The 27,642-nt window shown below is 48.3% G+C and overlaps 1 protein-coding gene across 1 annotated transcript in view; it reads left to right on the forward strand.

Moving 5' to 3' along the window:
- Window positions 1-27,642, forward strand: part of LOC310796984 (cadherin-2-like) — an 85,011-nt gene that overhangs the window by 901 nt on the left and 56,468 nt on the right. The window contains exon 2 of the mRNA XM_083659251.1: window positions 899-1,007. Coding sequence (XP_083515377.1) covers window positions 899-1,007 — 109 coding nt within the window. The remainder of the gene's footprint in view (window positions 1-898; window positions 1,008-27,642) is intronic.

The following is a 27,642-nucleotide window of genomic DNA, read 5'->3' on the forward strand; positions in this document are numbered from 1 at the left end:
TTCAGCGGGACCCCTCTCCTCTCCTTTACATTCTTTTGAGCCGGGTGCACGCAAAGAAATGGGGGCTAGGCCTCTCTGCTGATGCTGCTGTGTGTTCGAGGAGATTTACCACATGCTTCTTCTACTGAATCTAGTCCAGAGTAGTTTGTCCCCCTTATTTATTTACTCCACAATCAAATGTATTCTGCTGGTGGTGACTTTGATTTTGAAGATCTAATGTCCCAAACATTTCCTATTTCCAGGCTTTTTTGGACACAGTCCTAAATAATGATTCCCATTAATGTGGAGGGATGTTTTCGTTTCTCTGCAGTTTCACTATTAGCTATTATTACTCCCTGATGTGTTCAGTGTTGAAATCTTAAGCACTCAATTTCCCTGTACAAACACTAGATAAAGCACAGTCATACATAGCTATGTACTTCCTTCAGATAGACTTGTTTTATATGTTTGATGATTCAGCCATCTGCGCACAAAAGGTTTTATTGCCACAACAGTGGGTCGTTAGTTATTCTCTTTATTTCCTTTTTCCTGTAGTAAGGCTACTTCAAAGTGGAGTGTTTGTCCAGAGCAGAGCAGTGATCACAGGGGCCCGGGGGGCATTGGCTATAACCCTAGTCCGGGGCCGGGCCGGGCCAGGCCAGGCCAGGCTGGGCCGGGCCCCTCTGGGGGACAAATGGAGCTTGTTCTTGCCTAGCCATGCTCTTTGGCTAATGCTTAACCCTTTTGGCCTCATTATCCTAATTGCGGTGCCTGCTATAAAAACAACAGATGCTTTTGTACAACTGTGGGGCGTTCAGAACGTGACTGAGAGCTCTCTCTCTGTGTATCGCACTGCATTTTTGAGGGGTGATTGATGACTTCTTCTCGCCCCCCCCCTCTCCCCCCCCCACCATGGCAGCTCGCAGCAGAGAGCAGGGGCACCCCTCCATGCAAGCCAGGCTTCTCTGAAGACACATACACGGCAGTGCTACCAGATAGCACGGAGAAAGGACAGCCCCTTTTCAACGGTGAGTGGTGAAATTCTCCAGTGCTGTTCCACGCTGCATGTTTGTTATGTGTGTGTGTGTGCTTCATTGTGTGTGTGTGTGTGTGTGTGTGTGTGGGTGGGCATGCACATGTGTGGCTTTCGCTCCATGTGTTACATCGAGGGGAGGATCGGAACAAGCCTGCCTGCCTGGCATATTTAAGCAATTAGCTCCGGTGTGGTAGTGTGGGATTACGAGTCATGTCGTTTGGCTTGTAAACCAACTCAGATCTGGTTCAACTTTGTACAGCTTCTGCCCTCTTTTTTTTTTGCTTACTTAGTTAATTTTTTTCCTTGGGAACAAACGTACAAAAGCATAAACAGATGATGTGACTTAAATGCTAGGTCATACATTGTGGCTAAAGAGTTTGTGTTGTTACTGCAGTTTGTGTTTTGCTGAGATGGATGTTAATTGGCTGGCTTTGTCATCAGAAGTAGGAAAGCTGAAGTGAAATTTCATCCTCTGTCGATGTCACCAGGGACACTTCCCTCTGCAGTGAATAGAAATGAGTCACACACAGATACATCTTTGTCTTACTTGAACCAACCAAATAACACAGCTATAATATTCTGTGCCATGTGCTGGTGGATGGAATCATTATGATTATATATACATGTTTTGCATTTGCTTGGCATTAACCACACAGAACGTGTAGACATATTTAAACAACTAGAAAGCTTGCGCGCCATGCACGCTCGATTCCTGACCACTGATGATGTCACAATGCCTATGACATCATCAGTGATGTCTGATTGGTTGATGGTTTTGGGCAATAATGATGTCACTGATGACATCACTGATGATGTCATAGACATTGTGACATCACTGATGATGTCATACTGATGATGTCATAGACATTGTGACATCACTGATGATGTCATACTGATGATGTCATATACATTGTGACATCACTGATGATGTCATAATGATGATGTCATAGACATTGTGACATCATCAGTGGGACAAAAATTCAAACAAACAAACAAGTGGACAAACAGAGCCCACTTGCTCCCTTTTAATGCACACAAGTAGTGTGTCTGTCTGTTACTGCTAGAAGATGTCCTTTCAAATGTTTCCAAGCCTGAAGGGTCCTGGTTGGACCATATGGGAACAAGTTCAGTTGCAATGCAGTTTCATACCACTAAGCCCGCTTATTGGCAGTAATTCTCCCTTACAGCAATTTAAGTATCTTTTGTTTGGAGCAATAGTACTCATGTAGGAAATCCAACTATAGTGGATTTTGATTTGATTTCTTTTTCCAACCCATAACCTGCTGCAAAACAAGAAAGCGAAAAATACATTTATTTTATTTTATTTCTTTACAGTAAGCCATTACATTGTAGAAGGCATGACCAATACTGCCTCTTTGGAGTTTAATATTGGCAAAGTGAGGGATGCAGCCAGCGTGAAACGGAGCGACGGCCGAGCCGACCACCGCTCATAAAAGCTGGAATATATCACCGGTGTGCCATTAGAGAGGTTAGAGCCTTGAGGTCATTCAGACTCGGAAAACATTCTCAGTGGCGTTGGATCTCACAGTGTGTGCTGAAAACTCACACGCAGCCGTTTGCTGCGAGTCAGAGAGGTGGAGGGGGAGGGAGGTAGCCATGATGGGACAGAGAGGTGGAGGGGAGGTAGCCATGACAGGACAGAGAGGTGGAGGGTGGAGGTAGCTATGATGGGACAGAGAGGTGGAGGGGAGGTAGCCATGATGGGACAGAGAGGTGGAGGGTGGAGGTAGCCACAACAGGATAGAGAGGTGGAGGGGAGGTAGCCATGATGGGACAGAGAGGTGGAGGGGAGGTAGCCATGATGGGACAGAGAGGTGGAGGTGGGAGGTAGCCATGATGGGACAGAGAGGTGGAGGGGAGGTAGCCATGATGGGACAGAGAGGTGGAGGGGAGGTAGCCATGATGGGACAGAGAGGTGGAGGGGGGAGGTAGCCATGATGGGACAGAGAGGTGGAGGGGAGGTAGCCATGACAGGACAGAGAGGTGGAGGGGAGGTAGCCATGATGGGACAGAGAGGTGGAGGGGGGAGGTAGCCATGACAGGACAGAGAGGTGGAGGGTGGAGGTAGCTATGATGGGACAGAGAGGTGGAGGGTGGGGTAGCCATGATGGGACAGAGAGGTGGAGGGGAGGTAGCCATGATGGGACGGAGAGGTGGAGGGGAGGTAGCCATGACAGGACAGAGAGGTGGAGGGGAGGTAGCCATGACAGGACAGAGAGGTGGAGGGGGGAGGTAGCCATGACAGGACAGAGAGGTGGAGGTAGCCACAACAGGACAGAGAGGTGGAGGTAGCCATGACGGGACAGAGAGGTGGAGGTAGCCATGACAGGACAGAGAGGTGGAGGGGGGAGGTAGCCATGACAGGACAGAGAGGTGGAGGGGGAGGGAGGTAGCCATGATGGGACAGAGAGGTGGAGGGGGAGGGAGGTAGCCATGATGGGACAGAGAGGTGGAGGGGGAGGGAGGTAGCCATGACAGGGAAAGGAAAGAAGAGCATGATGGACAGGAAGAGAGGGCTTTCACTGGGCCTTCTTACCTTTGTGCACGAGCTAAGTTAGCTAACGTTTGATCCTGGAGGTGATGGATTTCCCTCTCTGTTGGCTCGTGGATGAGCCGTGACCGAAGAGTAATCAGGTTCCCTTTTGTTTGCCCCCCCCCCCCCCCCCCTCACTCCTTTCTCTGCCTCCCCCTCCCCCTCCAGTGGGGGTCTCTCTCTGTGGAGACCCCTCCCCCCTCCAGTGGGGGTCTCTCTCTGTGGACCCCCCCCCCCCCCCCCCTCTCTCTCTCTCTCTCTGTGGAGGCTTCCTGACAGAAAGGCACTCCTGTGTCATTGTCATGCAGCAGCAGCAGCGTGGGATGATGTTAATGAAAGTCCATTGGGCTAATAAACAGCTCCTGTGACATGTTCTGAAAGACAAAGCTCCCACAGTGTGGCCGTGCCCCAAGCTTCTGAACTTTCCTCTCACCATGCTGCTGTGGAATATTCTTTTGGACCAGAGTAGGGATGTTATTAATGATTCATCGACAATCGATTAATCGGTCATTAAGAATTTGATCGATCAATCTATGTGTTAATCGACAATGTGTGCTATGTGCTATTTTATCATTTTTCGTCTCTTTTCTGAAATTGATTTAACAGCACAAGGGCAAAACGTAACTTTCACTGCTCATACAGAGGAAGAAGAAAGTCAAGCTAGCAGACAGAAAGTCCAGGGTGGGAGAGAATTACACCGAAAAGACAACAGTAATCATTGTAAACATTGTAATACAATGTTGAAATATCTCACGTCCACAAGCACAATGACAGCTAATGCAGGACGTCTAGTTGGTTGAACAACTTGTTGGGTCGGCCTAAAGACAGGTGTCAAACCCTGCATTTTGTATTTTTTATTTTGTATGGTCAAAATCAGTTTGTAATAATCGATTAATTTGATCGTTAACCTGAGCAATTAATCGATTAAGGAAATTGATAAAAATGTGCATCCCTACTAGGCCAGAGCTGAGGGCTTGTTCCAACAGGCTGCTTCTCAAGCTGCATGCAGCAGGTGAATGTGTTATGTGTGAGAATGCCTCCTTGCATTTCATTATCTTTGTTAATTGCACCCTGAGGTCTTAAATAATGGATGATAGGGAGGGATTGAGTGAGTCTTGCTGGGTAGTCTATTCAACATGCCTAAGTGTCCATGCACATTACAGCACAAAGCCTTTCTTTCTTACACTAAAAATAACACAGTCAGCTCATTTAGATAATATGGTTGAAATAATAATATTTGGAAGGATACTTTTTTCAATCTCTATAGCCCATCACTTGTTAATAGAATGAAATGCATGTCCCTTACATCTAACTGTGAGGTTAAGTGCGATGTCAAACTAAACTCGAATAATATGACTTATAACCTCATTTTGTCCATTTGTTTGCTATCGTAGATTTGGTCAACAGATTTGTGAAACAAAATATAAAAATATCATATCATCATCACCACCATACTTTAGAATGATTATAATTCTTTTTGGCTGGCCCTAGCATGACCTAGCCTCTAGCTATAAGTGAGTGGTTAGCATTAGCAGCTCTCTGCAGGGCGGCTAGGTCAGTGTGCTTGTTTGAAACGGGATCCGTTTGGAATATGAGTGTAATACTATCAGTATCAGGTCAGTATAAGGTGACACAGTAATGTGACTCGTGCTGTATTTGTGTTGAGGCCAGATATCCACACATTAAAGATGGGGGGTTGTTGGGCTGTATTCTATATCTCTGTCCATCTAATTGAAGGTTCCTCTGTGCTATTGATTAGGAGAATACACATCCTAACCCTGCAAATAGCAGTCATTCACATGCAAACAGTTGACATTGTATTCCCTCCATCCAGCACATCCTGTGTGTTTGATCACGACAGTCGTAGCCAGCAGCAGCACAGTTAACGTACTTATTTGATTGTGAGATTTAATCACATTGTTGGGGGTGGGGGTGGGGGGGGGGGGTTGAATATTCAGACTTAACTGTTAGCTGGCCAAGTGAATGCCCCATTGATTTTCAATAGGATTGTTAAGGTGGATTTTTTTTCTTCTTCGCCTCTCTCCAAAGTCGCTTGGCAGCAGAGCAGCAGAGAGGAAAGCCAGCGAGGACAATTATTTATCTATGAGACCTCCTCTCCAATGATCCGTTAAAGGGAGGTTTTAGCTCATTGTTTGCAGATGCAAAAGCACACCAGGCTTAGGAAGGTTTCCTACACTGTCTGGCCTCCGGGGGGCCCGGGTGACCTTGCCTTTTAAGATAGGAATATTTACTCTGTAGCGCTGATAGCTGAGTGCCGAGAAACGACCAAACACGGCTATTCATTTCACACAGCGTTCCATTGTAGCAGGTGGCTATAACGTTTCTTATCTTGTTTAGTCGCTTGATAAAGCGACTCGTTTAACTAAATTGTATTTAATTTCAGGTTACGCTGCGGTTGCGGGCGCTTTGCCCCTGGGTGGGTGGGTAATGGGATTTTGCGGAGGGCGTTTAGAGAGCTGACACAGTCAGACACACATTTGGCCCTTTTCAAGCAGGGCTGTAAAGTGAGTCAGTCAGCAGAGAGGGGTTCCCTCCAAAAAAAACTGGGTTAATGACAAGCCCAAAAGCCTAATTGAGCTTAATACACTCTCTCGTATGCTTCTGTTCTGCCATCCCTACCCCGACCATCTACACGCCACTTTCCTTTTCTCTTTTCTTCCAGTTCCACCCCGAAGCCCTCGGCTTTTACCCGTCCTTTTCTCTCCTTACAATGACGCCATGCTCTAGTGGCGACGGAGAAGAATGCATGCTCTAGTGGCGACGGAGAAGAATGCATGCTCTAGTGGCGACGGAGAGGTGTTTTTTTTTCTAGTCCGCTTTACCGTGCGCTCCGAGGGATTTGAATGGCCGTGGCCATGATGTGTGGAGGAGAAGGTCCAGCAGAGAGCTGAGCTGAGCTGGCTCCACACACACACACGAGCCGAGGGAGCAGTTCACAGTTGACCAGTTCCATTATATATGGTTGAAACAATTAGTGTCAGCATTACCAACGAGAAGCCCCACTGAAAGCCTCTCTCAGGCCGAAGCCATCACCAGATTTTTCAGTTGATCTGTCATTAAGTGTAATTACCTCTCTTTGCACTATTTGATTAAGGCCAACCTTTAAAACAAACAGCTATTTGACCCCTTTTGACCAAAGAAAAACAGTCTGGCGAGAGAAATGCGACATTTTGTTTGGACTCGGTCCCATTTGCATGTTGCGTGGGTTCTGGTTCTCTGCGCTCTGTCGGGGGCTCTGATGGGCCTTGGTACAGCTGGGGGCCGCTCTCAGATGTGCTGCTCGAGGGGCCCCCCAGTGTTTGGTCAGACGTGACCCAGGTCGACCCTCTCCTGTACCGGGGCCAAGTGCTCAGCAACTAGGCTCGACGGTGTGGGGGGATGAGGAGGGTGGTGGTGGTGGTGGTGGTGGTGGGGGGAGGTTCTGGCATGCTCAGATGAATGGAAGAGCAGCCGAGGGGGTCCTGACCTTCACCGGGGGGGCCCACCTCTGAGCACATGTTGTCCTGACCTACAGAGTTGATCATCTATCATTGGGGGAAAAGCAGAACTAAGCACCACATTTTTAAAAAACCTGCGCTCTACAGGCAGTGTTACAACAAGCAGCCGTGCAAGTTCTGTTCTCTTTGACTTTGTCCTCCTACCGGCAAGATGAATCATAATTAACTACTATTGGGTCTTGTAAGTGCAACAGTCCAAAAGACGGTTTCTGGAACATTGCAGGATTTTGTATAATTTTATGTTCTCTCTTTTTTTTTTTTAGCTTGAACAAGCTGTTTCTCTCTCTCTCTCTCTCTCTCTCTCTCTCTCTCTCTCTCTCTCTCTCTCTCTCTCTCTCTTCGTTTCTTGAAATATTCAGTAGACACACATGGTTCGATATGTTTGAGGAAGAGGTTGGAAGGTTGGACATTTTGATGTTTCTTCCAGTGCTATACAGTCTTTAAAGCCTCTCCGCGCCGTGCTGCTGACTGTCGAGGTCTTTTTTTTATTTGAGGCACGAGGTGAGTACTGATGTCTGCGCCGCTGTTGAATTATTCAATAGCCAAACATGACTTCCTTCATATTCAAATCCCTGTTTAAGATGAGATCCATAAGCACAGAGGAGCCATCATGCAGTCAGATGAGGGAAATACTTTTGATATGGGTCTGCTGCTGCATGGTGTTTCACATCTTCTCTGATCTCCTCCTCACAGTACTTCACATCATCACAGTGGAACCCTCTGACCGTGCTCCTCACCGTGAAGCCCTCATGTTGTTAAGCCCAGGCGGCAGCACTTCCACTGTAAACGTGTTTGTCAGAGAAGACCATCATCTCCTCCTCACCCCCTCCCCCTGTCCTCCTCACCCCCCTCCCTCCTCCTCACCCCCTCCCCCTGTCCTCCTCACCCCCCTCCCTCCTCCTCACCCCCTCCCCATGTCCTCCTCACCCCCCTCCCTCCTCCTCACCCCCTACCCCTGTCCTCCTCACCCCCCCCCCACCTCTCCTCCTCACCCCCTCCCTCTGTCCTCCTCACCCCCCCACCTCTCCTCCTCACCCCCCCACCTCTCCTCCTCACCCCCCCACCTCTCCTCCTCACCCCCTCCCTCTGTCCTCCTCACCCCCCCTCCCACCTCTCCTCTTCACCCCCTCCACCCTTTTTCTGGAAGTGAGTCGATAAATCCAGGCTCTTTGTTTGGGGCTGATCAATACGTTGTAATGAAGGCCGTACTCCAGTTCCCAGCTGAAGCACCGCTGGCAGGTCGGGCTTGAATCTGCTTCTTTTCCCTCTTTATTGTTATGAGCTTCTGTTATTATGAGCTCCTGTAAATGTTCATTGCCCGTCATTGTTGTGCTTTTTCCCCCCCGGGGGAAAACGCCATCATGGCCTAGATAACCGCCACTGATTGTACCGGCTGATTGGATGAAACTCTCGTAAGAGTGATTGGATGATGGTGGCGGTATGTGATTTTGGAAACGCAACATTTTTGATTTAATTTTGCGACAATATCACAAGGAAGTAGTAGGGTCATCATCCGCTAGCTAGCGGTTAGCGCTAGCTAGCGGATGTGAGTACAGTCATTTGTCAGATGGTCATGATGAGTCCATTGCAGTCCTCAGGCCATATCATAACAAATGAAATAATAATGTTGTGTGCGTATTAAAGCTAGCTCCCCCCCCCCCCCTCTCTGTGGCTAATTTGCGGGGGGTGCTTTTAGAGCGCCCCGCTGGGTGGCGTGTGACAGGAGAGGACATCTTTTATTTATGTCTGACCTTTTTTAGCCTGCGCCTCCTTATCAAACAGCTCCTCTGCTGTGTAGCGTCCCTCAGACACAGGGACTTGTGAAATGCCTCAAAGCAGATAAAGTATTTAGTGGAGGGGCTGACACTGCCCGGCTGGCTCCTCAACGCGTCTGCTGCTATCTCCGCTATCAGCATCCCACTGCCCCCTGCTAGCCACTGCTGCCCGAAGAGTGTGTGTGTGTGTGTGTGTGTGTGTGTGTGTGTGTGTGTGTGTGTGTGTGTGTGTGTGTGTGTGTGTGTGTGTGTGTGTGTGTGTGTGTGTGTGTGTGTGTGTGTGTGTGTGTGTGTGTGTGTGACTCTGAGGTGCCTCTCTCTTCACAGTGTGTGTGGGTGTTTGTCCTTGGCATATAATTAGCCTGTTCAACCCAGACAGCTCCTGGTGGTGGTGGTGGTGGAGTGTGTGTGCGTGTGCTTGCGTGTGTGTGTGTGTGCGCATGTGTGTGTGTGCGTGTGTGTGTGTGCGTGGGGACTCCGACTCCTTCATCGCAGGCTCCTATAAGTCCCAGCTGTTGCTAGAGAGTATGCGCCACCCCCAGACCACCGCTGTCAACACAAGATTTAACATTCAAATATACAACCGACATTCAGAGGCCCAGCTATATAATCGCACTGTAAACGCTTAAAATGTAGATTGTTTATTTTTTCTGGTCTCTCACAAGGTTGCATAAATATAACCGTATCTGCTAAATGAAAATGTCATCGTCTTGTTTTGAACGGAGAGTTGAAACGCAGGCCGGCGTTCACAGTATGGCTGCTTCCTGTCATGTGTTTTTTAATAGGTTCTTTAGGTTCCAGATCACACCTGGGTCCCTGCAGCCTCGACACACTGACGTCTAGACGTTTGGAAATGGATGTGTGTGTGTGTGTGTGTGTGTGTGTGTGTGTGTGTGTGTGTGCTGTGCACTGTGCACTTCACTGTGTGTGTGTGTGTGTGTGTGTGTGTGTGTGTGTGTGCTGTGCACTGTGCACTTCAATCTGTCCCACTGTCACACGGGAAAAGATTCATTTCTCTTCCTAAAACAATCCTTCCCTGTAAAGCGCTCGGTCCTGACATGAGCGGGGGACTCTGCCTGGGTGTGGTGTGTGTGTGTGTGTGTGTGTGTGGTGTGTGTGTGTGGTGTGTGTGTGTGGTGTGTGTGTGGTGTGTCTCAGGTTCAGCTGTGTGAGTTTTATTTAACATGAAAGACATCCAGAAAGTGCATAATATGACGACCACCCCACTATGTAATGAGGTCGCGTATATAAATAGCAGTATTGACCTGACTTTCTGCATATATATATATGCCTCCATATTATAACTAGGCTACAGTGTTGTTATTTCGCCCCGGTGGAAATGCCAACAGCACCAGAGTGGAGAGCAAAATGCCAGCTTGCACATGGCAGACAATAGATCAGCAGCGTGGAGTCGTGTGGATTGTGTGTTTTTCTAAAGGTCTGACTTGTGGGTTTCTTCTTCTGTGGTGGGACGGCTTTTTCTTTTATGGCTGAGCGAGCGGAGAGTGAACTAACTCTCTCTGTATCTCTTCCACTCTGCTCTACAAAGAGAACCTCTGTTTGTAGTGTTGCCCAAGCAGTTTATTGAGCAACGTCCAGACCCCCCCCTCTCGATTCTGGCCCGCCTCCGATCCGCTTTCTCTCAGCGCCGCGCTTGTTTTTCTCATTAAGTGGAGCTAAGCTAGCCCAGGGTACTGACTGAGCCCAGGGTACTGACTGAGCCCAGGGTACTGACTGAGCCCAGGGTACTGACTGACTGAGCCGTAGCCCGCACGTTTTTCCATTGCATCCCTCACTGAGACACATACCCAGGCAGGCGTGTAGGAGAGGGAGAGAGAGAAGCCACTCCCCGTCTGGCCACTGCTTCTCTCTCTGCAGCTTGATCTTTTGTTCGTGAGGGGATGCATTTAGCTTTACACACGGGTGAAGGTGTGTCTGTGTTTGATTTACCTGTCTCACACAGCTGTGAGCTACAGACAGCTCACCTGTCTCACACAGCTGTGAGCTACAGACAGCTCACCTGTCTCACACATCTGTGAGCTACAGACAGCTCACCTGTCTCACACAGCTGTGAAGCTACAGACAGCTCACCTGTCTCACATAGCTGTGAAGCTACAGACAGCTCAGTACCTGTCTCACATAGCTGTGAAGCTACAGACAGCTCACCTGTCTCACATAGCTATGAGCTACAGACAGCTCACTACCTGTCTCACATAGCTGTGAAGCTACAGACAGCTCACCTGTCTCACATAGCTGTGAGCTACAGACAGCTCAGTACCTGTCTCACACAGCTGTGAGCTACAGGCGGCTCACCTGTCTCACACAGCTGTGAGCTACAGACAGCTCACCTGTCTCACATAGCTGTGAAGCTACAGACAGCTCAGTACCTGTCTCACACAGCTGTGAGCTACAGACAGCTCACCTGTCTCACACAGCTGTGAGCTACAGACAGCGAGCAGCAGAGGCAGCGTGGTGTCCTCCTTGTCTGCAGGGTCAGAGAGGGAAACTAAACACTCTCAGATGAATATATTAATGAGATAGTTTGAGCAAAAATGTGAGGGAATATTTCAGCGAGACAGAGCTAGCTCCCCGCGTGCCACGCTTAGCACTGCTTTATGCTGCGTTTTTGAGTGTGCCACACGCTTTCCAGCCCCACGCTGTGCTCAAGACGCTACGTGAAATTAGCACGCCATTATTCCTCTGACAACAAAAGAGAAATCTGAGGCCGGGATACATTAATTGACCCAGATACTGTAACCGTGTTCACAAAGGCCGATATCCTGCCTGGGAAGAGAGGGCCTACCTCCTCCCACGGGCCACGCCACAACTATTGTGTTCTCGCAAGGAGGGTTAAATTTCAACGCACCAGCGCTTCTCTGGACTCCAGCCTCTGATGACGGGGCCAGGTCGTATCTCGTGACACCCCTTCAATCTGCATCCTCCCATCCCTCCTCCCTCCTCCTCCTGCCACTCCTCAGCCTGGAGATGGAGTAGCTCCGCCCCCCCCCCCCCCCCCTGGCCTCCATAGAATGATTGATGTGCTTTAATTGGGTAATGCATCGGTGCTATCGAAGCATTTAGTCCTGACGTTCCACGCGTCCAAACAACCCGCCGTTGCTTCACCGGGGTGACCTTGGCTGCGTTTACGACTTCACTGGTGTGTGTGAAGCGCTGGTTTAGTGTTCTGTGTTGGTCATATTTCTGATAGATGGCCTTCAGTTGTTTTGAGGAGGGTGTGTTTGATATTTCCCTCTGGCGTGTTTTTTTTTTACTTCCTGTGTGTCTGAGCCCGCCCGGGGAGAGACAGGACAGGATATGAGTTAAAGCTGAGCACCATCCCAATATTGATTGGACGTATCGTTGGTTCCGGGGGGGACCTGGTGAGGTGACGGCCATTGATATTTGTTATCATGTCTCTTTGGAAGAAGAAGAAGAAGAAGAGAAAAAAGACATTACCTTGATTTATATTCAATTAATCTCTTGATCTAATCTTGCTGAATGGAAACAACATGGTCTCCTCGCTCTCCGCCCGCCCACAAACTGTTTGCTCATCAGATGAGTGTATCAGCAAGGCCTCGGCTGACACCGGTGCCTTGCCCTCGCAGCACGGATATTATGATTGACCTGCAGCCGTTTCTAGTCTCCACTTCAGCGTATAGAGAGGCGAAGTGACCGCCTACTTCCTGCTTCAGCACTGTACCACACATTTTTTTTATCCCATGGACATTTCGTAAAAATGCTTATAAAGTACTAGTTTACTTGTTCAAACCAAACGGTTCAGCTATATTTAGAATTGGGAGAGACCATAGAGAACATTTCCCTCGGACTAAAACTTAAAAAAACGACATTGAAAAAAATATTTTCTTTATATCCGCAATTATTTTACGTTTTGGTCGGAGTGAAATGTTATGCGGTCTCTCCTGTTTCTAAATATATCTGAACCGTTTGGTTTGAACAAGTAAAAATATTTTTTATAATCATTTTACGAAATGCCTATGGGAAAATAAATGGCGGATGAAAATCTCTGGTACAGTGCTGAAGCAGGAAGTAGGCGGTCACTTTGGCTCTGTATGCTTATGGCAGTGAGCAACATACAGTACAGCTCTGATGTGCCTCTATGTTGTCTGGGTTTATATGATCTCTCTGGCTCCCAGCGTCGATATTTACTGAGGCATTAAGAGCCTGCAGCATGTCGCTACTTTATTTCCTGTAGCACTGCCTGCTCAGCACGGAGCAGGCGGGGGGAGGGGAGGGGAGGGGGCGGGGTTACTGGAGGGTATAACTGCTGCTACAAGCTGAAGGTCTGCTCACTGCTCCGTGCATGTGGAGCATGTGGAGTCTGGCATACATACACTCATATTTAAGCATGCTACAGTAGATGCATCAATTGTTACTGAACATGGCATCATCAACTTGAGTTACAGGAAGGAACACTCTGTGACGATTTTCAACCAGCTTTGTATATCATTACAAAAGCAGTAGTATATCCAAAAACTGTCAACAGTTCTGCAGGCAGTAGTTTAGTAGGTTAGGCAGTTATTGTTGTTTTGAGTTAAGTTGTATGGACTAGGGCTGCCACTAACGATTATTTTCATAATCGATTAATCTGTCGATTATTTTCTCGATTAATCGATTACCGTAGTTGTTTGGTCTATAAAATGTCAGAAAATGGTAGCAAATGACGATCATTATTTCCCAAAGCCCAAGATGACGCCCTCAAATGTCTTGTTTTGTCCACAACTCAAAGATAATATCAGTTTACTGTCCTACAGGAGTAAATAAACCAGAAAATATTCACATTTAAGAAGGTGAAATCAGAGAATTTAGACCTTTTCTCTTAAAATTGTACTCAAAACGATTAATCGATTATCAAAATAGTTGTCGATTAATTTTCTGTCGATCGATTAATCGATGAATCGTGGCAAGCTCTATTGTGGACCAGTGATGTCATTCATGCACAAATTACATCACTGGTCCACAACTTCACTCAAATCAACTGTCAAACTCAATGAATGCCTGCAGAACTGTTGATAGTTTTTTGGATATACGACTGATTTTGTAATGATACAAAGCTGGTTGAAAATCGTCAGTGTTCCTTTCACATTCTGTTCACTAAGCTGAGAGAAATGTCAAAGCCCACTCTATCGATGTGCTGACGTGATCTCAAAACACTCTGTTTGTAATGTCACACCAACACCCAACAGTCACACAGGTGTGTCCAGGTGCTTTCCACATCACCCACACGTCCAGCTGAGTCCAGCACAGCAGAGAGCAACACACTCAGTCTTCTATAGATTCTGTGTCAGGCCCCTTCACTCTCACACTAAGTGTTCTAAGCACTGTGACCTTTGCAGAAGATAAGCTTCCATGGGCTGACTTGGAGAGTTTGGAATAACGGCGTCAACCATTAATTTATGGCATTGCTAACCATACGAGGCCTACGATCCAAGGTTATTGACCTTTCACGCCTGTCAGCGGTGATAGAGCGACCCGGGGCCCGAGAGGGAAATGAATTGGGCTTATTAAGAACCAAGCCGGGCTTTGAATCAGAACCTAGGGGGCAACGTTATCCTCCAATTTCCCCCCGTTTCAGTGGGAATTTAACTCATTACTTTTTTACACTGTTTGACCAACTGTCTTCTCGCTGCCAGGCTAAAAATGGAGGGCAGATAATAGCAGGCGTTGGAGCGATTCACATTATGCTCCCCTGCGTGTGCTGCTGAGAGAGATCAGGGTGAGAGAGATCAGGGTGAGAGAGATCAGGGCGAGAGAGAGATCAGGGCGAGAGAGACGCGTGAACCGCTAGAAGGATTAACACGTGCAGCACAAACATGTTACAGCAGCTCATGCTGAACCGAGGTCATCGTTATCAGATGAAGGATTTGCCGGATTCTAAATCACTGATCAAAGTCTTTATGCGGAGGGGGATTTAAACTGCTTCACAGTTTGATTTCAGTCAGAAATCGTTTTATCCACGGCTCTTTTGCTGCTGATTGATTTAAGCACATTTATAGCTGGGAGACAAAAGGAGGAAATCTGAGCCAGACGAGAGAACATGTGAATAAAATGAAGTTATGCGAAGAATGCTGCTGTGTGGACCAGGGGGGCAACAGAGCCATGGATCATCAGGAGATTGAGCACATGTTATTTCAGGCTGTAGAACCTGCTGGGAGGCAGGGCAGCCTGTAGAACCTGCTGGGAGGCAGGGCAGCCTGTAGAACCTGCTGGCAGCCTGTAGAACCTGCTGGGAGGCAGGGCAGCCTGTAGAACCTGCTGGGAGGCAGGGCAGCCTGTAGAACCTGCTGGCAGCCTGTATAACCTGCTGGCAGCCTGTAGAACCTGCTGGCAGCCTGTAGAACCTGCTGGGAGGCAGGGCAGCCTGTAGAACCTGCTGGCAGCCTGTAGAACCTGCTGGCAGCCTGTAGAACCTGCTGGGAGGCAGGGCAGCCTGTAGAACCTGCTAGGAGCCAGGGCAGCCTGTAGAACCTGCTGGCAGCCTGTAGAACCTGCTGGGAGGCAGGGCAGCCTGTAGAACCTGCTGGCAGCCTGTAGAACCTGCTGGGAGGCAGGGCAGCCTGTGGAACCTGCTAGGAGGCAGGGCAGCCTGTAGAACCTGCTGGCAGCCTGTAGAACCTGCTGGGAGGCAGGGCAGCCTGTAGAACCTGCTGGGAGGCAGGGCAGCCTGTAGAACCTGCTAGGAGGCAGGGCAGCCTGTAGAACCTGCTGGCAGCCTGTAGAACCTGCTGGGAGGCAGGGCAGCCTGTAGAACCTGCTGGGAGGCAGGGCAGCCTGTAGAACCTGCTGGAGGCAGGGTAGCCTGTAGAACCTGCTGGAGGCAGGGCAGCCTGTAGAACCTGCTGGGAGGCAGGGCAGCCTGTAGAACCTGCTGGGAGGCAGCCTGTAGAACCTGCTGGGAGGCAGGGCAGCCTGTATAACCTGCTGGGAGGCAGGGCAGCCTGTAGAACCTGCTGAGAGGCAGCCTGTAGAACCTGCTGGGAGGCAGGGCAGCCTGTATAACCTGCTGGGAGGCAGGGCAGCCTGTAGAACCTGCTGGGAGGCAGGGCAGCCTCAGCCTGTAGAACCTGCTAGGAGGCAGGGCAGCCTGTAGAACCTGCTAGGAGGCAGGGCAGCCTGTAGAACCTGCTAGGAGGCAGGGCAGCCTGTAGAACCTGCTGGAGGCAGGGCAGGCCTGTAGAACCTGCTAGGAGGCAGGGCAGCCTGTAGAACCTGCTGGAGGCAGGGCAGCCTGTAGAACCTGCTAGGAGGCAGGGCAGCCTGTAGAACCTGCTGGAGGCAGGGCAGCCTGTAGAACCTGCTAGGAGGCAGGGCAGCCTGTAGAACCTGCTAGGAGGCAGGGCAGCCTGTAGAACCTGCTAGGAGGCAGGGCAGCCTGTAGAACCTGCTGGCAGCCTGTAGAACCTGCTAGGAGGCAGGGCAGCCTGTAGAACCTGCTGGCAGCCTGTAGAACCTCCTAGGAGGCAGGGCAGCCTGTAGAACCTGCTAGGAGGCAGGGCAGCCTGTAGAACCTGCTGGCAGCATGTAGAACCTGCTGGGAGGCAGGGGAACCATGCATTCATATTGGATCAACATGCTGTGATTTCATTTCTCCAACACTGCACTACTTGTCTTTGTAATCACACGCTTTCCCCAACGGGGTTCAACTAAAACCATTTTTATTGACTCTGGAGGAGCTTATCTGAGCCCAATGCATTGTTAAAGTGTTTGTATATAGGACCAGTGCACTATCACAATATCACATCCCGGTGGAAATAAGCAGTAGACGAAGGAAGGGGAAAAAAACACAGAAGTGCTGCTATGCTACGCTGCTACGCTATGCTATGCCATATCTGTGTGTTATTAGAGGGGGTCCCTGGTGACATCCGACTTAAAGCACATTTTTCATAATGTAGTGGAAGCTTTGTTCAGTGATTCATACACATGCTTCAGATGCTAGCAGTGGGCCTGGCTATAGCCTGGTGTTGCAGAGCCAGAGAACACAGACAGAATCGCTGATGCCGACGCTCAGCTCCGCCATCCTCCATGGTATTCATTTAGAATAGCTTGTTGAATTTTTCAACTGTTTGTTTATTTGCAACCAGAGGATGAGGTAAAATGAGTAATGTATTAGGAACGGATGTTGTGTGTATCCGAGTGTGTCTCGTGTGTGTGTGTGTGTGTGTGTGTGTGTGTGTGTGTGTGTGTGTGTGTGTGTATACTAACTGTATGCATGTGTGTTGGGGGAGGTATTTGTATGTGTGACACAGTGTGCTCAGGTAGACTGTACTCATTAAAAATTTATATTATACACAATGGAATAATATGATCTTTGCCTGTGGGTAGCAGAGGTATGCATGGGTGCGGGCGGTCTATTTTGGACCTCAGAAGCTCCATATCACACAGCTCATTCCTCCAACAGGGACTATGGACAAGTGGGTGCCAGCTGATGGACGTACACTTAGATACGTAAATCTGCCCTCCTGTCCTTTAAAGGCTGTGGACAACTGGCCCACAACATAAACATCTACTTGACATGGCATTATTATTTTAGGTACCGACTGTTTGCTTAAAGCAGACCCCCTCTCCATCACACACACGCACACACACACACACACACACACACATGCACGTGCACACACACACACATGAACGCGCACACACACACACCTTGTGGTTTATAGTGGACCTTATGGATGAGGAGTGGAAAATGTGAAAAGCTTGTTTAACCTCTGTGCTAGTGACAATGTGTTGTCCAGGCAGTAGTGACAATGTGTTGTCCAGGCAGTAGTGACAATGTGTTGTCCAGGCAGTAGTGACAATGTGTTGTCCAGGCGGTAGTGACAATGTGTTGTCCAGGCGGTAGTGACAATGTGTTGTCCAGGCGGTAGTGACAATGTGTTGTCCAGGCAGTAGTGACAATGTGTTGTCCAGGCGGTAGTGACAATGTGTTGTCCAGGCGGTAGTGACAATGTGTTGTCCAGGCGGTAGTGACAATGTGTTGTCCAGGCGGTAGTGAGTGACAATGTGTTGTCCAGGCGGTCGGGGTCAGAATGACACAAACAAGAAGGCATTGTGTTGTGTTTGCCAGCTGAGCTGAGCTGAGTGACTGTAGTGGGCAACACTGGCCATTGTTCTTTTAGACGTCAATCTTTCCACTATTGGAAAGGAAATGTGATTATGTGAACAGTGAGTGCACTGACAAATGCTGTATAGCAATTTGATTTATTGATAATTGATCACATGTTCCTGTGTTTTGGAATAGTTTTTTTTTTTTGCATTTTTGGATCATTCCATGCCAGTGTAGGAAATGTATATTTAATATAATATACGGTAGTATTATTTTAATATTAATATATTAATATTTTGGGGCAACTTTTGCCCCCAATGTCTAAAAAATGGGGGCATTTACAAAAATGTGCGGGCACTAAAAAAGAAGCAGTAATGAGTGCATAAAGTTCAGGGTTGCTACCACAGATAGCAGACAGATACCAGGGCGGGCAGATATAAAACCACTCAGAAATCCTCCTGTTTCAGGATGAAAAAGGTGACCGTCACCTAAAGGTGACTAGTTTGCATCCCTGTCCTTGAAAGTGGTTGGATTTATAAAGAGGCCCTTAAAAGTGCTTGGATTTAGCCTAGCCTAGCGTAATGTCTTGAGTTGACCTATGATATATGTTGATGTCATCAGTAGTGCTAGGCCAAGCTTGAAACACTTTCGGCCATATCTTACGCCGAGTGCAAGGGCAAGGGTCAGCTTTATCTTTGCTAGTTAATTCTAGCACTGAAAATGTCCCTTTTTAAATTTTAATTACTAGGTCAGTACATCAAAGGAGGTGTTTCAGCCACCTGGTGGTCATTAAAAGGGGGGGGGGAGATTTTGAGTGGCAGAAAGTAGCAAAGATAACACTGTGTAACATATGGCCCGTACTTCCTTAACTGTTGGGTCAAGCTTCATACACTTTCTTCCTATCTACAGTATCACTCTATACGTGCAGGCTAAAAGCATACAGCGACTTGCTGATCGCTGAGCTGTCATTGGCTGTTGTGCTCTCTCGTAAGGCATTCTTACCTCAAATATGTGGCTGTGGATACATTTTTGTTTTAATCTTTTCTTTTCTCATTCTCTTTTCCCGGCTTTATTTGCTTGAAAAGTCCTTGAAAAGTATCATTAATACAGAACAGTGGCAGCCTTGAAGTTGCTAAAGCGTAGTGTGAACAACAGCACTGTTTGTGTGCGTGTGTGTGTGTGTTCTCCGTGTTCTTCTGGCAAACAGCCTGCAGGTGCTGAGAGTGTTGCGTTAGTGAAATGGAAATTAAATTAATTGGATGAAAATAAAATTATCCAAATCTCGGGGGGGGAAACCTAGATCAGGGTTTTTAGGGGAATTCTGAGATTTCTTGGGGGCATGTTTGCCCTCGCCCCTCCCTACTGTCCCATCATGCTCTGCACTCCTGTAAGGCTCCAACATATCGATGTGTAGAGGAGATCTGTGGCTTCACTATGATCGATGTTTGATGAATACAACATGGAGTCAACATGGAGTACACATTCCACAAATCCACTTTCCTGTTTGATATTCTACACTTACGGATTTACATGCAAGCGTTCAATCCCGGCCTGGATCGTCACGCCTGCAGCAGCTGTGCACACACACACTACCCATGATTCATAGCGTTGAACCACACAAACGGCTGCACTTCACTTCCACACAGGGCTGCTGCTGGTGCTGCTACAGCAGGACGTGCCTACATGGATATAACGTGAGTGCTATGCTAAGGCTGCCAACGCGTTCCGTGACGACGGTGACATGTCCACACAGTCCACACCCACATGTCACACACTACTTGACTCACTATATCATCTCCAAAGGCAAACAATATGGCGGTTGCTGCTGCTTTCTATCTGGAGGCTCCGGCTCCGTCACGCTGGCACCTCCTGACAGGGCTGTTGCAGGGTGGTGTTGTGTGCAGTATTAGGTGGTGCTGCTGCTGGAGCAGCCCGCTGACAGCTGGGACAGCATTCCGTGAAACTTGGCCGGCCCACAGCAGCTGATGCAGTCCAGTGTTGTTGTGTAGCCTCTCCTCTCCTCTCCTCAGCCCATCCCCTCCAATCACACACTCTTGATTATCCCCGGCCTTTATTTATTGGTCCGTCCGCAGCACGCTCGCAAAATGTGATTGCACCGCCATCGATTTGTGTCCGTTTGAAATAAGGTGGTCCAGACACTGGGCACACGCATAAGTGGGAGTTTTTCTCCCCCCTCTCTCTCCTCCCCCCCCTCCCCTCCTCTCCTCGCTCTCTTTCTCTCTCCATTCTCATCGCTATCTCGCTCGCCCATCCACTTCTGGCAAATCCGTCCTGGGCGTGCCACGGAGGCGCCGCCGCCGGTTCCTCAGCCGCTTATCACGCGTGGCACCAGACCACCGAGGGCTCTGAGCACGCTCACGAGCACGCAGGACACTCTGAGCACGCTCACGAGCACGCAGGACGCTGTGCTCCACTGAGCACGCTCACGAGCACGCAGGACGCTGTGCTCCTCTGAGCACGCTCACGAGCACGCAGGACGCTGTGCTCCACTGAGCACGCTCACGAGCACGCAGGACGCTGTGCTCCTCTGAGCACGCTCACGAGCACGCAGGACGCTGTGCTCCACTGAGCACGCTCACGAGCACGCAGGACGCTGTGCTCCACTGAGCACGCTCACGAGCACGCAGGACGCTGTGCTCCTCTGAGCACGCTCACGAGCACGCAGGACGCTGTGCTCCACTGTTTCACTCCATTCTGTTCTGTCTGTGGGATAAGTGGGGATTGGCCTGTTCTTTGCCCGTCGGAGCGACTTCCATCGGCTCAGAGACGCAACAGCTGGCCAGAGCTTTTGCTCTCCTCTGCTCTCGTATGAGAGAGAGACACACAGAAACGAGACAGAGAGAGAGACACAGGGAGAGAGGGGGGAGAGCGTACAGAGAGTAGAGCTGCATTGATTAATCAATTAGGCGATCGACAGAAAAATGAAAAACTATTTTGATAATCGATTCATCGTTTTGAGTAATTTTTTAAGAAAAAAAGTCTAAATTCTCTGATTCGAGCTTCGTAAATGTGAATATGTTCTGGTTTCTTTACTCCTCTATGACAGTAAACTAAATATCTTTGAGTTGTGGACAAAACAAGACATTAGAGGATGTCATCTTGGGCTTTGGGAAACACCAATCGACATTTTTTCTGACATTTTATCGACCAAACAACGAATTGATTGAACGAGAAAATAATCGTCAGATTAATCGATAATGAAAATAATCGTTAGTTGCAGCCCTAACAGAGAGAGACGCAGGGAGAGAGTGGAGACTAGAGCGTACAGAGAGAGAGACACAGGGAGAGAGACACAGGGAGAGAGACACAGGGAGAGAGAGGGGAGACTGTACAGAGAGAGAGACACAGGGAGAGAGACACAGGGAGAGAGAGGGGAGACTGTACAGAGAGAGAGGGGTTGCCACAACTTCCTGACTGTGGCTTGGAGCAAAACAAATGTTGGCACATGTGTTACGAGTTAGCGCCGACATAACTGCTTTAAGAGTGGCCTAACACATTAAAGATGGCCGACATCACTGCTTTAAGAGTTAAGAGTGGCCTAACACATTAAAGATGGCCGACAACATCACTGTTTTAAGAGTGGCCTAACACATCAAAGATGGCCGACATCCCTGTTTTAAGATGTGTCTCTGGCTCCTTGACTTTTTCTCTCTGTAGTCTCTCTGTGCTGTAAACACACGCAGCAGCAGCAGCAGCAGTAATGGCAGGAAGGCCATCAGCAGCAGCAACAGTCATTTCTGTGCGGAGGAGAAGCCTGCGATGAGCCCTCCTCCCTCCGGGATTAATGGCGGTCTGTGTCTCTGTTCACAGGAAATATGAAAGGGCCTTTGTTGGTGTAGGGCTTGCTGCTCTGCCAGCAAATAACTAGCCGCTGTCATCTCCCAACATCTCACAACCTCTACATTTATTGCCTCCACGGCTGCTCATCCTTCAACCTGATTTTCCTCCACTAAAGCCTCTGTGTTTTCTGTCAGAGTCGCTCGTTTGCGATGCGACGCCGCGCCCCCCGCTGTACGGTGGCCCAGGAGACTCAGTATTCACTGTCACCTCCAGAGCTCCGGCCAGCCGGTGAGCACGAGGCAGAGCACAGGTGGTTCTACTCTTATTAACCCGTTGATACCTGATGCAGCATTTGTGTGCGTATCCCTTTAAGACCGCGAACCGCGTTAACGCGGTTCGCGGTCTTAAAGGGATACACACACAAATGAGGGATATACACGCAAATGCTGCATCAGGGCCTGTGTCCACCTGGCGTCTTTTCCTCAGGTCCAGCGTCTATTTTCAATTGTTTCCAATGGGAGGAGAGCGTATGCGAGCGCACACGGACGTGTAGAGAAAGTGCAGAGCGCCCAGCGTCTTTTTTTCGGCGTTTTTGTGCGCCGACTCCCAGCGCTTCCAGCTGAAAATATTTTAACTTTTCAGAAAGACGCTGGTGTCGGCTGCTCCTTTTCTGGTAACTAATCATATGGAAAAACTATCGCAACAGAGACAGAACGGCTCAATTGTGGGAGCAGATCGGCTAGACACTTAATATTTCTGGTGAGTGTTGTGCTTACTGCTTTTAATAGCGTAGCCTACCTGTGTTGTCAGCTTGCTAGCTGTCAGCTATCAAGCTGAACTAACGTTACTTGCAGACTGCTTCCTTGTATATTGTGCGCTGGGATCAGCATTCCCCAGCGCATTCCCAGCGTTTAACGTCGGAAAAAGACGCTAGGTGTACACAGGCCCTCAGGTATCAACGGGTTAACCGTTGATAATGTTTTAGTCTTTCTGCTGTTTTGTGTTTGAGCTATAGGTCGTTTCATCACAGGATCTACTCTTATGCTGTGCAGTGATTAGCCAGTTTAGTGGTTGTTCATGTGGACCGTTGCCTCTGCTGGCTGCTGCTGGTAATGGTTTATTTTTAGTGGGGATGACGCGGGTGACGCTGTACGTTGGTGTAGCTGCTGGTGGTTAAACATACCTCCTCCCAAGGCTATTCTAGATAAAGAATGGGCTATCAGTGAGGGGAAATGACTGTTTGACACGACACCGGCAGTGTCTTTCATCAGGTCACACCTTGCTCTCCTCACACCACACCACCTTGGTCTCCTCACACCTGTGGCTTCGGACAGGAGTAGAGCTGCAACGATTAATCGATTAGTCGATCGACAGACAAATAATCGACAACTATTTTGATAATCGATTCATTGTTTTGAGTCATTTTTTAAGAAAAAAAGTCAAAATTCTCTGATTCGAGCTTCTTAAATGTGAATATTTTCTGGTTTCCTCTATGACAGTAAATTAAATATCTTTGGGTTGTGGACAAAACAAGACATTAGAGGGCGTCATCTTGGGCTTTGGGAAACACCGATCGAAGATTTTTCACCATTTTCTGTTATAGACCAAACAACTAATCGATTAATCGAGAAAATAATCGACAGATTAATCGATAATGAAAATAGTCGTTAGTTGCAGCCCTACGCAGACAGGAGGGTGAAAGGCTGTAGGGAGGGAGGTGTTAATTATAAAAAGAAAATAAAGACACCTGTTTAAAAAGACTCCTCTAGAAAACAGTGCTTTCTTTCTCACTCTCCTGTGATAATACTTCACACCATCAGCACCGTTTCACAATCTATAATTTATTTTATTCATGTGCGTCTTCTTGACTTGAATGGGAGGAATAAAAGTATGTCAGATTGCATTGTTTTGCTCCTCCCTGCCTGCCTTGCACTGGAATCTGCTCTGCGCTCAGCTTGTTAAGCACTTCAATACAGTACACAGCTTAACGTGTTTATACTCAAATCCTCTTTTCACTGGCTCTCAGCTTACCCGCACTCCTGAAAACACCTCCATTCTCTTCTCTCACTGTGTGTCCGGCTTCTCCTTTCTGCGTGGGGGGCTCCACACATTTTAATTTACTTGTCACATTGCTGGGAAGAAAATGTAAACCGTAACATTCCTTTTCTGTAACAGCTTAAAGCAGTGGATTATGAGTGGGCATAAAGAAAGAAATAGCTGCTGAATTATTTCTCAAAATACCAGGTCTGCCAAAAAAAAAAAAAAAAAATCTCTCTAAGGTAAAGAATTGTTGAGGTTGTTTTGTTGAGGTTGTTTTGAGCCATCCTCGATGGCTTCGGCTCTACTCGGTGTTCTAGCCTCGAGGAGATCCACATTGAAAGCAGAGAATCTATTGGCTCCATATTGACTTCCCCAGGGCCGTCTCCAATGGATTGGACATGGAGAACGCTGTTAACCAAAGGGGGCGGGGCTTGATGAAGGCAGGAGCCCCCCAAATGAAAAGAAAAGGGGGGAGGAAACCTGGAAGGAAGAAGAGAGGACTCAAATGAAGAGGGCTCAACTTGGCAAAAGCCATGAGGTTGTCAGGGGCAACTCAAAGGGCGCTATGTAACCTGTCTCACCCCCCAGCCTCCCGTCCTGCAGGGAAGCTTGACTGCAGGCGTAGATCCAGACTGAATACAAAACCACACATTGAAAAGCTGAGACAAAACCCAGCACGCCTGCTTCTTTAGACACCACACCATGTATAATGACGTTTCTGCAGGATCTGCGCCTTGGAGTGTGTGTAGATCACTGATACTCAACTTGATGGAATTGAGGAAAAAAAAAGAAATTACAGCGCACCTGAACGCAACATGCAAGATACCCGCTGAATAAGTGTCCAAATGTTCATGTCATTCTGGCCAATACTCCACTTCTGTTATAGCATTTTTCAGTCTGGAATATGGAATATCTTTCAATAATCTATGATTTAGCTGCTAAATTGTCAAATACCGCCGTCTGCTCGCTACCCAGGCACTTATGTATGTACTTAACCTAACTAACTTAACCTAACTAACATTGTCAGACTAAACTCCGGCTGACACCCCAAAAACCGACAATCCGCTACAGAAAGATTTATATTGTTTGTTTATTAACTGGCCCCTACTATCATTTCACGAAAGTGGCCCCCGGGCAAAGCAAGTTGAGTATCCCTGGTGTGTAGATAGATGGACCAGTGCTCTAAACGAGCGTCACAGTTCTGTTATTCTATGCTTTGATTGTAATAGTGAGGAAGCCCATTCATTTGTTTAATTTACTAGACTGTGAGTTGATGGCTGGGCTGGCATGGTAGGGGGGGGGGGGTGGGGGGGGGGGTGGAGTTTAATGGCCATCCTCTGCAAAGGATAAGGCTTATTAGTTCTGATGGGCCTCCTGTCTCATATAACCTAATGTAGCCATGATGGACGCCGGATTCTGGGTCGGGATGCGTCAGAACCATAAATCGAGGCATATTCCTCTCTGGCCCTGGACTTTGTAATTGCCCATTAGGGGCCATGTTTGTAGATGGAGGGGCCAGATGTCCCTGATGTGGGGCGGGGGGGGGAGGGGCGGGGCCACGGTGAGACGAGGGGGCAACAGGCTGGACACTGTCCCCTCATTAAAGTGACCTAGGCTCTGCTCGCAGGGCAATAAAAGCTCCTTAACGTTCTTACCAGAGACGCTCGCTCGCTCGCTCTCCACAGTTTGCCCACAGCTCCACACGGCCGTAAAAAAACAAAAAAAACAAGGGACTGAATTCCCTGAGACGTCTGCTGTCATGGCCGTCGGCACCAGCTGTCTGTCCATGTTTAAATCTAACCCCCTCTCACAGTTTGCTCTGTGTGCCATATGCAACATCGATCCTAAAAGGTTCGTGCTAGTCCCACTGGTCTTCTTCCAGAGAAGACCCGCAGACTGATTGAGTAGGACATATGCGAGGACAACATCAAAGATTTTGATGTCAGTATTTGGTGTAATATCACATGGCCCCATGTCGATCGTGATTGATTTACGATGCAAAATATGGCTTTCTCATGTTACCCGCTCCTCTCGTTCCTACCCCATGATACTATATAGAAACGTGTTCCTGGTTTATGCAGCTTATTTGTTGTGAGATGGTGAGTTAACTGACTTCAGCTGCTGCTGTGTTAGGGATAGTGTGTCATATATACTCAAGCCCCCTATCTGCTGTTTGTGTTTGGGCCCTAAAGCCGGTCACAGCTGTCACGGGGGGCGGGCATGTCTGTCTGGTGGGGGTTTGCCGTGATGGTGATGATCTCCTAATGTGGACTCCGCTCAGGCAGAAAGGCAAATGTTTGTGGTCCAGGTCCTCCTGGTATCCCGGCTCGCTCACAGCTGTCTGAGTTATCTCCTTCCTGCTCGTGCGCTCTCTCCCCCCAAACGCAACACAATGGCCGTTCCTCAATACCAAGAATGCATTCTTGTTCTTGTGTTCTTGGGGAGAACGTTCTTGCTAGTCGTTCTTGGAAGAATGAACTTGCTAGGTCACAAGCACACATGACGCTGTTGGCAATTTGAGACGATGCGTTCTTGAGGGTATTGCGCAATACCAGCGCAGAGGCCGCCTGCAGTACTACACAAATAAAAAGCTCCGCTGATTTAGATGCAGCCAATTGTGCTCTGGAGCTTTTTTTGCCATTTTTCACGATAAATGTTCGTAAAGTGGCCCCTATTGAAACCTACTACCCTGCTTGTAGGCATCAAAAGTCATCAGAAATTAATTTAGTGATGAAATAAAACTTTAAATTGTAAAAAAAAACTCCCGGAGCTTATGGCGTCTTCTCTGCTGCGTTCTGCCTCCGCTTATGCCGAAATTAATTCTGGGATATGTGCCTTGCCAAGTTGACACAAGTCACCAACCAGAGCATCCTCGGTAAAGTGGGCGTGTCGAGAACGCATCCGGGAATTTTAAGCGTTCTTGGCGAAATGTGAACTTTGTATTGGAACAGTACTTGGGCTGCGACTGATGACGTTTCACAGGGACACAAGAACGCAAGAACACACAAGAACCCTTATTGAGAAACGGCCAATATCTGCTTCTGCTGGCATCCCAGCTGCACACACACACACACTCGGTAGAGATCCGCTCATATTCGGACAGAAGCCCGCATACTCAATCGTTCTCAATCCGGCACAATAGTCCGCTTTGAGGCTCTGAGTCCTCCTGACCGGAAAACAACAAGTGTAGATCTCAAGGAAAGGAATCTTGATTGAATGCCCTGGTAATGCCAGCGCTCCCCCACAGTAGCTGCTGCATGAACTTTGTATGAACCACACACATATTTTGGAGGATTTATCTCGACTTTGGGACGGCGCGCAGGGTAAAAGGTGCAGGCTTCTCTCTCTCTCTCTCTGCTCGGTTACGCTCGGTTACCCGGGCAAAAAAAAAACGCTCCCTCCCACACCACGGCTTTAACCCATTGATACCTGATGCAGCATTTTGCGTGTATATCCCTCATTTGTGTGCGTATCCCTTTAAGTCTTAAAGGGATACGCACACAAATGCTGCATCAGGTATCAATGGGTTTAAAGTCATTGTTTTGCTTCTTTTGTGCGAAACTGTTTATGGCCCTTCTTCCTTTTGTAATGAGTGCCAATGGAAGTCTTATTGACACTAGCTAGCTGTGTTCAGGGCTTTTGGCCCGGGCGGTGGAAACGCTCCGCTCTCGGCCAAGGCGTGCAGGGCTCCACACAGAGAGTGTGTGTGTGTCCTGACGGATGGATGGGCCTTTTTTTTTTTTATGTGACAACTCAAAAGATTTCAAAAGGTTTCCCCTGCTGGACCAGGACACTACGACACAGCTACTAAGCAGGCTCTTCTTTTGACCACATCCTCTTTGTTTTGAGAGCTGGCATTTTCATCCTGCCCTCTC

This window comes from Poromitra crassiceps (genome assembly GCF_964638095.1).
Source record: "Poromitra crassiceps genome assembly, chromosome: 23".
NCBI classification, from domain to species: Eukaryota; Metazoa; Chordata; class Actinopteri; order Beryciformes; family Melamphaidae; genus Poromitra; species Poromitra crassiceps.